Here is a 13,434-nt window from a genome sequence, read left to right on the forward strand (position 1 = left end):
TGTTGCTAATTAGCGTTAAACATCTTTGTTTTAGGCACTTTGAAATGCTAGACCCAAATATTTATTTTGTGCTTAGGGATAATTATAATTAACATGTTTTTAAAAAGTAGCACACTCAACCTGGATTGCTCAAGAAACACCATGAGAGATTATAAAAAAAATTTACTTTTCTTATCTAAAAGTATTTTCCAGTCCTCAAATATTGCAGTTATCTGAAAAGAAACTTTTGGCTGGGAAAAAAAATAGAGAAGACCAGCCACAATAATCAAGAAAACATATTTCTATGTTAAAAATTAAGACTTACAAGAATGCAGAATTCTTGGAGATCAAGTATTTCAAAATTATTAAGGGTCTAGAAGTTCTGCTATTGATCGCTCATTCCTCTGAAGACCCTGAGGAAGACCATTCACCCAGGAGACAGGCCAGGGAGAGAAACCCTGTATACCAAGCTGGTACTTGAGAACAGAGTCCTTTTTACAGGTTTTTGAAAGAGCTTGAGGGGATGCCACCCCCAGGAATTTATCTAAATTAGGTTAGGCTCAATGTTCAAAGCTTTGAACATAGAGTTCAAAGTCAGACAGACAGGAGGCGGATAAAGTGCTACCACATCTATTACTAATCTAGTCCAAATCTATTCAAGAACGGGGTAAATTTACATCATTAAAGACAAGAGCCAAGGAAGATAAGACTGTACCCCTTTGTTTACAGAAACTATGGCCTTGTGAATCATCTCCCAGAAAGATGTTTAACTACCAGGTCCCTGAAATGACCTTTGTTTTCCCAAGACTCTCAGCAAGGCCACAAAGAAAGCAGGCTGAGGTGAGAACACCAAGGGCTATCTAGAGAGTAACTGAATCCCCCTCATGCATCATGGGAACAGCAGCCAACTAGGTTATCTTAAGAGGAAACCTGCCTCCTGCACATAGGTTCATTCAGCAATTCCTTGGCATGGTGGTCATGCAAGGACACAACAAACTAGGAAACCAGCAAAATCATTGCTTTTGTGGTCTGACTTACAACATCTCTTCCTGGTATTAATTTGGGGCAATAAAAGTGCTGTGAACACAAATACTCTTGGTGCAGCTGGCCACCATTGCACAGAGCCCCTCTCTGCAGCTGGTGGAAAAGGAACACTCAGCTGAGGCAGAGAGGTGCTGTGTGCTGTGCTATGGTCCTCTGTACACTCACTGTGAGTACAGTTACTCTCTCCCCTGCTACCATCCCTGTGGTAGGTTTCAATAACTCCTTTTCTGACTTACGGCCCGTGTATTTTCCTCAGTTTCTGGCTAAGTGACAGGCTACCCCACTGCTCCAGCACAACCAGGCTGAGGATGCTACACTCTGCTATGAACTTGCTGTCTGGGTTGACACACTGGTTTGGGTCATCAGGAGCAAATGATGCACGAGGACTGTCCAACAGGAGGTTAAAGGAAACACCACCTTCCATGATGCAGATTTTCCTCCTTTCATCTGTGACTCTTCCTACTATGTCACGGTAAGTTCATTCTAGATCTTCCGATTGAGATCTTGCTGTAGACTGGATTATGAGGCTAACATAACATTGAGAGAACTATTACAGGTTTTGTAAGAATGTAGGAAGCACTAAAGTCAATGAGAAAGTTTAACAATTCATTACAAAGAAGTCTGTGTATCTTGCTTGCCACTTCTTTGTTATCATTCATGTCTGTTCCAACTAGAGAACACCCAGGGACGCGAACTTTAGTTATATTTGTATCTTGGAGATACAAACTTAGGAGAATAAGAGAATTATACATTTGCCAATAAGCACTTTTCACGTAAGTAAATGTTTGATAGGTGACAGGAGACTCATCCTTAGGAAACACACACTTTTGTGGAGATCACTGTATCAGAGATGGTGCGATAAAACCAGGCTATAACGTACAGAACTAAATAGCAAACCAAGTACTACAAAATTTAAAAGTCAAGATTTATATTAGGGACAGACTAAGGAAAGACACTAAGACAAACTAAGGCATAGACTGCCCAAACCTTTAGGGATGCTAAGAAACTGCAAGTTTCTTAATGGAAAAACAGGCAAATCGATAGGGGTGGATTCCGATACTTTCCGTACGCCTTTTGCAAAAGCCAGGCTCCTGTTGCTGAAGGTTAAGAGGCTCAACGAGAGTGACTTGGGCTTCTTCAATGCCTTCACTGTTCAGCAACGCTGCCATTCATAGGTACCCAACACCAGAAGCATTCTCAGCCCCTGCAGTTGCCTCGCTTCAGTTGGTGAACTTTCCCTTTACTCTTGCTTGTTGTCACCCCCAACCCTCCCCGCTCCGGGGTTTCCTTTAGAAGTTTTGACCAGCCTGGTCTACAAGAGCTAGTGCCAGGACAGGCTCCAAAACCACAGAGAAACCCTGTCTCACCCCCCCCCCCCCAAAAAAAAGAAGTTTGATTGCAGGCAGGTTACGACTGGGGGTGACTTTGTTCCTTGGATGCACGTGTAGCAGCCGTGAAGGGCGACCTTGCTGACCCCCAAGCCTTGTTTCAGGTTCCCGACCTTTCCTATTTTTTTTCCCCTGAGTCTTTCCAGTCACCAATATTTATAGGGAAGAGCAACTAAAGGTTTAATTAATTCTCCTCCTTCTAACGCCTTTCTAGTACTTTCCTGCGCAGTGAAAGAAGGAAACGACCTCGCAGATGAGCAAAGCCTCAGAGACAGGTGCGGGGTCTCCCGGCTCGGCGCAAAGCCTAATGGGAAGGAAGCCAGGCGGGCTCGGGGGCTCCGAGCGCTCCGCCGGAAACGCTCCGAGGGCTGGGCCGGAAACGCACGTTCCTGTCAGACTCCCGCCGCTTTCGCGCTTCGAAGGCTTCCGGGGGGGCGAGGAGTAGGCGGAACCAGAACCGGAAGCTCTCAGACTAAGTCCCTTCCCTAGAGCGGCGCCCCGATACTGAGTGGAAGTGGCGCTGGCCAGGCGGTGGGGGCTGTGACCGCTGTCCGTGCCGGAGGACCCGGGGGAGAGCACGCGGCTCGCACGCTCGCTCCCGGGTACCCCGAGCCTCAGATTCCTCCGTGCCCGCCTAGGCTCCCCCCGAGCCCCGCTCCTCATCGCCATGTACGATCGTGCTCCCCGCTTGCTCAGGTTGGCCCAAGGTGGCAGCACCGAGGAGCACGTGGGGCCTGGGTCCTACCAGGTACCGTTCCCTAAGCCGCCGGCCACAGGTAAGATGCTAAGGCCAGCGTCCTGCGACAGGCGTCCTGCCTGCAGCCTGCCCCCGGGAGTTAAACACAGGGCCAAAGGACCGCTCTTCAGACGTGTAGCAAAGCACAAAGTAGGCAGGGAAAACACTAGAGCTAGGATTAGGATTCCTTGCCTCGGTTGACTATGTGTAAAATCCAAGTCTTCTGCCCTGTGTAGGCTTATGGTTGTCACACACCTTAATTAGATTTACTTATTAACATATAACTTTCTCACATTGCTAATTTTTATTATCACTTAACAGTTTCATTCTCCCGTCACCCCACAGTGACATTATCTGACCATCCCCTGCTTCATACTTACCGAGAACCTCTTTCGACATTTTATGAAAAGTTTTATTCTTGAGAACTGGCCTAGGGATTGATAAGTAGTTATTTAGTTTCTCTTCTAAGTATTTTTCAGTTCATGAATTGGGCTTAACTTGTACTAAATATTTCTAATTGGCTTTCTGCTTTTAAAAATTTAATACCCTATAAATTCCAGTGTTTTCTTTTTTAAACCTGCATTTTCAATAGATATAAAATGCCATTTTTTTCCCCCTTAATAGTCCAGGAATTAAGTATTCTGTTTACATCCCTGCTCAGATTATGGTTAGTTGAAGTTTGTCTGGATATGGTAAAATTTGTCATCTGTATTTAAGATCTCAAATTTTACTGCTTTTTTTTTTGCATCTGTCCTCGATATTTATGGAACATTTGCCAAATACAGTTGAGATGTTATAAGCATTTATTCCCCAACATCTTAGTATTTACCCATAATGGGCACACCTGTGATGCTTTTATAGTCTTTATTTTGATACTCATAGTTTTAAAAAATATATATTATTTGAAAAACAAAATTGCTGTATCCCAGGTCCCGGTAACAACATCAAAGTTAATTGTCCATACTCGGAGGGAAGCGTGAAGATTAAGAAATGGCAGGTAGAAAAATTAAAGATACATAGAAAAGACAGAGACAGGGTAAAGTCAGGAAGGTAACTCAGTAAATGCTGTACCCACCTATGTTTGTTTCTCCTGAGCTTTAAATGCCTCAATCCAAAAAACAGGGAAGAAAAAAGACTTCCTTGCCAAAATACAAGGAACAAAGTAATCACCTTCTCAAAGACCACAGCATCAAGTAACCACACCCTGAGTCAAACTTCCTGTTAGTAACTTTGAAGGGGCAAGAATAGGCCTGAACACTCAGACCTTTAGTCCAGGTGGAAACAAACCACATCTGTGGATTCTGACACAAAAACGTACTTTCGTAACACTGGACTTAAAAATCTGGACTCTTCAATGGCAATAGAATTCTTTATGTTCTCATCTTGGATTTGGTGTTATCTGGACATCGCTTCTACTCTTGGATACAGTTCAGCAATTCTAACTTGATAATCTTAAGATCATTCTGTCACTTTTGTGCCTCTGTACCTGCTAATACTTGTGTCTGATATATTCTGTGTTCCTCTGTCACCTGGCTTGTTCCTATTTATTCTTGATATTCAATTGAAATAAAATTCTAACTTTTTGCCCTTCTGACTTATGGTGACTTCTTTTGAGTAGCAATTTGATTCTGTAATTACTGTTAATATATGTGAACGTCCCACTAAACCATGAACTACTTGAGAGCAGTAATCATGATATTTACTGCCTTGTAATAAAGTATAAACTAATAAACCACATTACACATTCCTATGAGGTGAGTGAGAAGGCTCAGTGGGTAAAGACACCTGCTGCAAAGTCTGATGGCTTATGTTTGGTAACTGACTCCCACAATTGTCATCTGTCTTCCACATGTCTACACACACACACACACACACACACACACACACACACACACACACACACCAAACAAACAAAACAAGGACAAACAACAAGTCCCCTATACTGACTTAAAGGATTATTTTATTCACCTTTCACATAAACTAAAAAATTCTGTGCTTGGGAACTCTCAGGAGAGGGGTGTGTGTGTGTGTGTGTGTGTGTGTGTGTGTGTGTGTGTGTGTGCGCGCGCGTGTGCACTACACAGAACAGCATGTTTCTAATTGATGGAACGGTGTTTCTGTCCATTTCTGTGCTCAGTTCCTTGGCAAGACAGTTTTTAAACAGCTACCATGCTCCTTCATGCATCTCTATTAGATTTCTTACTGGATCGGGCAGATCTGTACATTCTTTTTTTTTTTTGGTTTTTCGAGACAGGGTTTCTCTGTGGTTTTGGAGCCTGTCCTGGAACTAGCTCTTGTAGACCAGGCTGGTCTCTGCCTCTGCCTCCCGAGTGCTGGGATTAAAGGCGTGCGCCACCACCGCCCGGCTAGATCTGTACATTCTTATGTAAATGAAAGATCAGATATATGCTAAGAGCTGATGTAGGAAGGGTAGATGTTAGGACTTTGTATAACTTAATTATTATAGCAAGCCTCGCAAGAGCAACAGGTTTTGTAGCATTAGGTGAAGTTATTCTCAACCTGTTTTATCTCCTTTTTATCTTGTTTGGCTAGACCTCCAGTATAGTAACTCCACATTTTCCTCAACAAATTCTGTTTAATATACTAAATATTTTAGTCATTTGATCAAGAATAACCTATCCAGGATTTGAATCCTAATGGAGCAGGACTGAACTGCTGCACTTTTATGACTGGGAAAGAAAATAGATACTGAAATTCCTCATAAAGCAAGAGCTGTGCCTTGTTTTCTCACAACTAATATGAGAAGGAAGCATATCTTCCCAAAGCAAAGTTTCCCTAGAAACTGTTATTCTAGTCTAAAAGAAGCTACCTGCCAAAAATATGTCTATTCTAGTACGTCTTTAGGAATATTTCATTGCTTTTTAAATGAACTTATAAAATTAAAAGCTTTCAACATTAGCTCCATGTTAGTTGTCTATAAAGATTATATATTTGCTGTCTAAGATGGACAACCTCTTCTAAATGTTTTCTTTTATAGATTTCTTCTTTGAGAGGGAAGGTTTATCTGCCCACAGTGCAGGGTGGGAGGAGATTGTTTGTGGTTCTATTGATGGCCCCATATGTGTATGCAAACAAGGATGATTTTACTATACTATCTAATCCTAATGTAGAGATTCTACATCAGAGAGTGCAGTTGATATATAGGTTTAAATAATTATTGCTTTGTAATTGTACAGATTGATGTTTTCCCAGATGAGTGCCTGCCTCAATGAGCTAGTTGTTTTGTTTGTGAAGAATGCCCGTTGCTTTGGGACTGTCATTGTGACTACATATCTTTTCTTCACATACTGGACATCTTTTTCCAAATGGATTTTTATTGCTTTGTGCCAGTTTGATTTATCTTTTGCTGTTGGCACATCAAACTCAATATATCCCAAACTGAATTCATTCCTTTCAAATCTCTTCTCCTTCTATGTTCTTAATTTCTCCTTTCTGTCAGTTTGATTTATCATTTAAAAGTGGTCCTTCATATGTCATTTAACTGTACACCCTGAATCAAACTCTAGTAATGTGAATTTCCTAGAACCCTCTCCTATATTTTATACCTTAGTTATTGGCAGCACAGATAGTAATATAATTGTTTCTTTATCTAACTTATTTACTTGAAACTCGATTTTTATCTTATTACTGTACTTTCATTATCATGCAGGCTTATGATATACATGATAAAATACTCAGTGTTTTGAATGACCAACTAAATGTGTAATGTATAATACCAGTTATTTATTGTTGATTCTGCAGAATATTATGATACAGTGATCCATCATCCTGGCTGTATGGAACTTTCTAGTTTTAGCACTCTCATCCCATGTTTGGAGAAAACTAGGACAGTCGGAAATTCTGAGAAACATGTAAACATTAGTACAAAGCCACAAATAAAACAGAGGAGAACCTTTCTTGGTGGAAATTATGATTACAACTTTTTGGTTTTTTGTGTGTTTTCTTGTATTCATAACTCCATCTGTGCTCCAGCTCATTATCAGAAGAGTCTGTGTGATTAATGTTGGATAACTTCAATGAAGATTTAATGAATACCAGATTTCTTTTTCATTGCTCATTTTTATATACATAGTTTTAAACCACACATATTTGCTGTATACCCTAACATCGATTAATATGAATAATGGGGACATTATGAAGTCCTGTTTCTCTTCTTATAATGAATTTATCAGGTTACCCAAATTTGTGTCTTACCACGATTGCTTGTCCAGTGAAATTTATTAGGCAATCAGGAGATATTTACTGAGCACTGTGTGCCAAATTATTATCAATAACTTGTTGTCAATTTGGTCAATTTGTTTTAAATTCTCTGCACCTTGGTTGTTTCTCTAATTTTTTTTTTGGTGATGTGATTGAACCTAGGACCTAATACCTAGGACCTTGTGCATTCTAGATAAGTATTCTATCACTGAGATACATTTTTAGCACGGTCTATAACTTTATATGTATATTTTAAAAAAGACAGTATTTGCCATTTTAAATTACAAAGCCTTGGTCTTCTATAGATAAACTGTTTTATCAGCTAGGTCACTTGTAATTAGAAGAGAAGAAAGCTGATGAAATGGCACAGTGGCTAAGGCACTTGCTGTCCTGGTTTTTATCCTCAGCGCCAGCCACAATCCACCCCAGTAGTGTGGTCCTGTAACCTTAGTGCAGCGTTAGGGTGGGGCTAGGGGCTGGGGCGACAGACTCACTGACAAGCTAGTTTTGTCAAACTTTGGAGATGTCTCGGCTCATTGAGAGACCCTGCTTCAACAAGTAAGCTGGAAAGTGGTGGACAGACACACCTGATACTGACCTCTGGGCCCCATGCACGCATGCACAAGTCCACACACCTGGACACACATGCACAAGATGGTAATTCTTATGCACATACACACATAAGAAAAGAGAATTTCCTATTTTTCTCTTGTTCAAGATGTTCATTCCTATAGGGTCTTATATTTAATGGATGTTGATAAAAATTGTGATCCTACTTGAGAATTTAAAAAATGTTATAACTTGTGCAAATAACTATTCATTCTGAAAATATAGTCTTAATCCTTAGGGTACTCGATGATTATGTATATTCTGAGTATATTTTCTCAGAACTCTTTCTTATCTAATACTATGCGTCAGTGGTGATTTTTTTTTTTTTATAGGTGGCTATGCACCATTTCTTTCTCTGAGTTCCAGAAAAACTGCTGATGTGTTTGCCTCTGACACTGGAAAAGCTGCTCCAGGTCCAGCAGACTACAGTGTATCACAAGCACAGGTGTGTTTACGATGTTATTGGCTGAGTTAATGACAACCATGTTTTCTTAACGAGATGCGCACATCCATAACTCCAGTACAGCAAGTTCAAGGTTAACCAAGGCTTAACAGTGGCACACATTTACAACCCAAGCATTGTAAATTCAAGGCTAATCTCAGGCAAAAAAACAATTAAAATCATTATACAAAAATCCCCACCAAAAACTATAAGAACCAACCCATATTTCTTGTATCAATAATATAAAGTGCCACTTGTATTTTATTCTCCCTCATATATTCCTCTTTGATGAAATCTCTTTTATAATTCAAATAATAGAAAGTAAATGCATTTGACATTGATTGCCCATGTGTTCTTAATTATTCTATATATGCTATGATACAAAACATGGTTGTATATTTTAGTGGTCCATAAGAATGGCAGAGTTGGATTTTTGAATGAGTTTTGAAATCTGAGAATTGTAAAAATGGTCATGATACGTAGGCAGCAGAAGTATGCTTTTTGTGCTGTATTTTAATATTGCTATGTCTCACTTGTTTCATGTTTTTGTATAGCCTCATAGGTCTGTGGCTAAAATAATTTAAATGGTACTATTAATACTCAGAAATAATGTATATTCTGAGGATCCCGCTGTATTTTTTTTTTTTTACAATGAATACAGTTTTATAACATTTGGAATTCTACTGGAATGAACTTGCCATTAGTCTGCTGGTAATTTTTTGGTTCTGGAGAATCCAGAGCTGTAGTATGACAAGCCATGGAAGATTCTTTCTAGTATGTTCTATGAATAAGCAGTTCTTAAGACTAATATGAGCAGAAAGCTGTCATCTAATAAGCCTGTATAAAGTTCTCTGTAAATAACCAATATGTGATACTGTTGCTGCATTGAAATGCCATGACAGGAAACAACTTGGGGAGGAAAGGACTTACTTGATTGACACCTAAACACCAGTGTTCATCACTGAAGGAAGTCAGGGATCAAAAGCTAATGCTTAGAAGAGTGCTGCTCCCTCATGGTTTACTCTGCCTGCATTCTTACAGAATCCAGGGCCACCATCCTAGGGGTATTCCCTCCCACCATGAACTGGGTCCTCCTATATCAATCACTAATTAAGAAAATGTCCAAGAATTTCCTTCTTCTCAGCTTTTGTCAAGTTCACATAAAACTATCTAGCACAATTGACTCCTGAGCAACTGACATACAAACATATCACCATTAGGCCACACCCTTTTTTTTCTTGTTCTCTCCCAAAGTCATGCATTAACATCAGTATCACATTATATACTGTTTTGAAAACTTACCAAGTCTCAGGCTTTACAAATCCAAACACTTTTAAATTATTCTCTTTAAAAATCTAAAGTCTCTATAAAACCCCAAACTCCCCTTAAAATTTCAATGTCTTGTAACTGTGGTTTCTTGTAAAATCAAAATCAGTTAAATAATTGTTTCAAGAGGGAAGAACACGGGCCCAGTGATAATACGAACAAAGCAAAACCAAAGTCCAACAGTGTAAATCTCAGTATCTGACTTCTGGGATCCAAAACCAGAGTCCAACAGTGTAAATCTCAGTATTCGACTTCTGGAATCCAAAACAATGCTTTGGACTTCTCCAAAGGGCCCAAATCACTTCTCTGGTCCCACCCTCTACAACCTACACAGCTTGTCTCCTAGACTCAGCCTGGCTTTACACCATAGGCAATGCTGTCCTTGGTGTCCATCCTGTAGCCCTGAAGTCTCCAGAATATTGGGGTCTTCTGCTGCAATTGGGCAGCACATTCACTGAAACAAAATATCACAACATTTTCCTCTTTTTGTCTAAAATAAAAAAGAGGACTATAATTAATATAAGAAAAACTATATACAATAAGTACATATATAACTAATTATATATGATAACTATATGCAATGTATACAGGCAATGAGTATAGCAACAATGTCTAGTCCATTTGCATTCGACAGTTTCAGAGGAAAATATTCCATTATCTATCCTGTCTTGGTGAGCCCAAAGTGTAGTGATATTTTGTTTGTTTTAACTAATCAAGCTTTCTGAAGATAAGAGTGCAGAGCTAAGTCACTAGAGGCCAGGCAGTGGTAGCACATACCTTTAATCCCAGGACTCAGGAATCAGATGGTTAGTTCAAGGCCATCCAGGCTACACAAAATTGATACAGTCTAAAATAGAAAACAGAGTTCATACAAAGATAATTCTAGCACTTGGGATCATATGCCTTTAATCCCGGCACTAGGGAGGTGGAGACAGGAGTGATGTGGCTGGGCAGAGAGAAATATAAGGTAGAAGGAGACAGGAGTTCAATGCAGTCTGAGGCAGTCAGTCTGAGAGGATGCAGTCTGAGGACAGGCTCACCCCTTTGGTCTGAGCATTGGTAGAGGTAAGAACTCTCTAATGACTGGTCACTCTGCTTCTCTGATCTTCAGCATTGACATCTATATCTAACTCTGGGTTTTTATTATGAATAACAATTAGAATTCATGCTATATCTGGTACACAACTTTTGGGGTACACATTCATGAGAAAGCCGTTTTCCTGGGCTTTGCAGCCACCCGCAAAGGCTGGAGGCACACCCAGCCAGAGTTCTTGCTTTACTGGCTAGGTTTCCCTTTCTTCTCTCCTGGTAGACTACTCTCTATTCTAAATTGCAATACCAACTCAACTCAAAATTGTTTTTATGTCTCTCAACTTTATATACATTACGTTTTTTAAGTGAATTTATTTTCTGCATCTAGTAAACAAGAAAAACTACAAATACCTAATCTTCAACACCCTCAGAGACCCAAGAAGGAAATAATATTTACTGAGTAAGCAAGAAGTGCAAACATTGCACAATCATACAGAGATCTAACTTTCTCTGTCATAATTGTTTTCCATTTTTTTAATAGAGGAAATTACTCTTTTAACTAATTCCTCCCTTTAAGAATTCCCAGTTTCCTCACTAAATCTGCCGACAACGAAGATGAAGATGTGAGGCTGATTGCTGCTGCATAGAACAGTAAATGCCTGACTGGATTTCAAGGCGGTGACCTAGTTTGGCAGCAGCCAGAGAAGGGGGTCCAGGGAAAGCCCACCAAAAGAGAAGAAAGGAAAACCTAGCCAGTAGGGGAAGGACTCTGGCTGTGTGTAGCTCCGGCTTTGCAGGTGGCTGCAAAGCCACGGACAAATGGCTTTCTCAAGAATGTGTACCCCAAAAGTTGTGCGCCAGAATTCATTAGCATGAATTCTAATTGGTATTTATAATAAAAACCCAGAGTTAGATATAGGTGTTAATGCTAAAGATCAGAGAAGCAGAGTACCAGTCATTAGAGAGTTCTTACTTCTACCAATTCTCAGACCAAAGGGGTGATCCTGTCTTCAGACTGCATCCTCAGACTGCATCCTCAGATTGACTGCCTCAGACTGCACTGGTCCTCAGGCTGCATTGAGCTCCTGTCTCCTATTTTATATTCCTCTCTCCGACCAGCCATATCACCCCTGTCTCCACCTCTCTAGCGCTGGGATTAAAGGTGTGTGATCACAGAAGCTGGGATCACCTTTGTGTGAGCTCTGTTTTCTCTTTTAGATGGATCAGTGTAGTCCAAGGTGGCCTTGACCTAACAGAGATCCCTCTGCCTCTGTCTCCTCAGTCCTGGGATTAAAGGTGTGTGTCACCACTACCTGGCCTCTAGTGGCTTAGCTCTGCACTCTGATCTTTAAGAAGCTTTATTTGTTTAAACACAAATGAATATCACAACAGAAAGGGTTTATTTGGCTTACATTTACACATCACTGTTCATCTTTGAAGGCCAGGCCCTAGTGACTGGAATTGATGCTGAGGTCATTGAGGAGTACTACTACTGGCTTAGACCTTATGGCTTGCTCAATCCTGTTTTCTTATAGAATCCAGCACCACCAGTTTAGCTGACCCCAATGGGCTGGGCCCTCCCCCATCAATCACTAACTAAGAAAATGCCCAATAGGTTTGCCTACAGCCATTTCTTATGGAGGCATTTTCTCATTTAAGGTTCTTTCTCTTCAGTGACTAGCTTTTGTCAAGTTAACATAAAACTAGTCAGCACAGAAGGCCCTACTTGTTGCTGAAATATTCTGAAAATTCAGTTCATAAGTATCCATTTTTCCATTGATATGCAGCACTGTCTATTTTGACCCTTTTTGGGAGGCTGGAAATTCCTGTCTTTGATTCCTTTATAGTATTACCTTAGAATACCATAAAGTACAGTAAAGTTTGGTCTGAGATTGGAGTCAGAAGTTATAACTACAATTGTTATCTCAGTATACTCTTTTAGAAAAACTTGTTTTCAGTTGAGGGTCTTAACTTTCTCAGGTTCCATTTTAAAACTGTTGGCTAATATTTTATATTTACAAAATAGGAAATATTAAGTACTTCCTGAATTACTTCATAAGTTTCAACCTTCAATTTAGTATAAAATAAAAGGAGGCCGTAGTCTGCAAAACCGAGAGAAACGATTTAAGAAGCTTACTTCGGATGGTCCAGGACCTGCAAGCTACGTTCGACCTTATCCTGGGACATTGTGCACCAGGAGCAGACAGGTACTCCACACTAAAGAACATCTGCAATGTGTCACTTTTTAAGTTATGCTTCTAATAACTTTTAAATAGCATAAAAAGGAAATCCTAAGCTGTTTGTCTGATGTTGAAAAAAGAAAAAATCCTTATTATTTAATATTCATTTAATTATAAAATAAGTATAATATTAAATAATTTTTATAAACTGTAGTTTTTAACTGTATTAACATCATACTTCCTTCTTTAGTCTTTTTTCTTTTATGCTTGGGGATTGGACCCAGGGCCTTGTATGTGCTAGATAATTAATTCAACCTTTGAGCTACATCATTGAATTCCTTTCTTATTCTCGACTATTCTGTAGCTACAGTACATGCAGTGACCAGGAAGAAGAGAGGTTTAAAGCCTGGTCATCTATCTAGTTTACATTTTTTTAATATTTATTAATTTATTATGTATACAATATTCTGTCTGTGT

The 13,434-nt window shown here is 39.7% G+C and overlaps 1 protein-coding gene across 1 annotated transcript in view; it reads left to right on the forward strand.

The window, feature by feature from the left end:
• Positions 1 to 2,970: 2,970 nt before the first annotated feature.
• Stpg2 (sperm tail PG-rich repeat containing 2) overlaps positions 2,971 to 13,434 on the forward strand; it is a 380,862-nt gene continuing 370,398 nt past the window's right edge. Inside the window, exons 1-3 of the mRNA XM_005357433.3 lie at positions 2,971 to 3,187; positions 8,310 to 8,422; positions 12,856 to 12,984. Coding sequence (XP_005357490.2) covers positions 3,079 to 3,187; positions 8,310 to 8,422; positions 12,856 to 12,984 — 351 coding nt within the window. The 5' untranslated portion in view covers positions 2,971 to 3,078. The remainder of the gene's footprint in view (positions 3,188 to 8,309; positions 8,423 to 12,855; positions 12,985 to 13,434) is intronic.

Source organism: Microtus ochrogaster, chromosome 21 (genome assembly GCF_000317375.1).
Source record: "Microtus ochrogaster isolate Prairie Vole_2 chromosome 21, MicOch1.0, whole genome shotgun sequence".
Lineage (NCBI taxonomy): Eukaryota > Metazoa > Chordata > Mammalia > Rodentia > Cricetidae > Microtus > Microtus ochrogaster.